This window comes from Bactrocera oleae, chromosome 4, assembly GCF_042242935.1.
Source record: "Bactrocera oleae isolate idBacOlea1 chromosome 4, idBacOlea1, whole genome shotgun sequence".
NCBI classification, from domain to species: domain Eukaryota; kingdom Metazoa; phylum Arthropoda; class Insecta; order Diptera; family Tephritidae; genus Bactrocera; species Bactrocera oleae.
Window position 1 is genome coordinate 44226279 of NC_091538.1, and position 1023 is coordinate 44227301.

At 33.4% G+C, this 1023-nt stretch overlaps 1 protein-coding gene across 1 annotated transcript; it reads left to right on the forward strand.

Moving 5' to 3' along the window:
- The first annotated feature begins 481 nt into the window (after nucleotides 1-481).
- Nucleotides 482-1023, forward strand: LOC106624312 (larval cuticle protein 9). The gene is made up of 2 exons (XM_014244016.3): nucleotides 482-523; nucleotides 602-1023. Exons 1-2 carry the CDS (start codon nucleotides 512-514, stop codon nucleotides 935-937), a joined length of 348 nt encoding a protein of 115 aa, XP_014099491.1. The 5' UTR covers nucleotides 482-511; the 3' UTR covers nucleotides 938-1023.

Sequence of the window (1023 nt, forward strand, 5' to 3'; positions counted from 1 at the left end):
AATTAAATGAACAAAATTAAAAATTATCTGGCTGAAACTTTCTGAAACTTACCAGATTTCTGATAATTTTTTAACAACTTGACTAACATTTTTTATACGAATGCAATAATTGCTCTCATTTCTCTCCAAATGAAATTAAATTATGTGAAATATAAAACTAACACTCTGAATCGATCAACAGATGCGCTTATTTGGTTAATCAAAATGCGAATTTCCGGTTTGGAAGTTCGCAAGCAGATATTAGCATAGCATTTAACTAGATTTAATCACAGATTTTGTACACAACTGAAAAATAAAATTAAAAAGAAAATTATCTGAATTTTCTATGTATTTTATTGGACGGTCATTTGTACATCTCTCTTTGTATATTTATATGTTGCAGTATTCAACAAGTTATAGTTTATGGCAAAGCAAGTAATTTGCATGCATTTAGTTTAGTATAAATATAGAACACCTAATTTTTTGAAGCATCAGTTCTTCGGCATCAGTCACAAATATAGCAATAGAAAATATGAAATTCCTTGTGAGTTGATTTTGATCCACATAAAAATATTAGTTTTATTATCACATATATAATTTTCTTCTTCTTCTTATTGCATAGATTGTATTCGCCTGCATGTTGGCCATCGCTTTCGCCAACGAGGAAGCCAATGTTCTGAGGAGCGAGCAAGAAGTTGAACCCGATCGCTTCCACTACGTACTTGAACTCGACAATGGCGTGAGCCTACAACAGCAAGGTCGTTTGGAGGGTGATGACGTCTGGAAGGTGGATGGCTCTTTCCGATTCATCTCGCCGGAAGGTGAAGAAGTTGGCTGGACTTATAACGCTGATGATACTGGTTTCCATCCCGATCCAAACAGCAAGTGGATTCATCCTATCCCAGAACACATCATCAAGTCTATTGAATACATTAAGAATCATCCAAGTCAGGAATAAAGTGTTCACACGTAAAAAATTAATTACGCTTTAATTTAAGTTTCAATTTGTTTGCTAATAAAAATATATGGACGAATGTGATATTA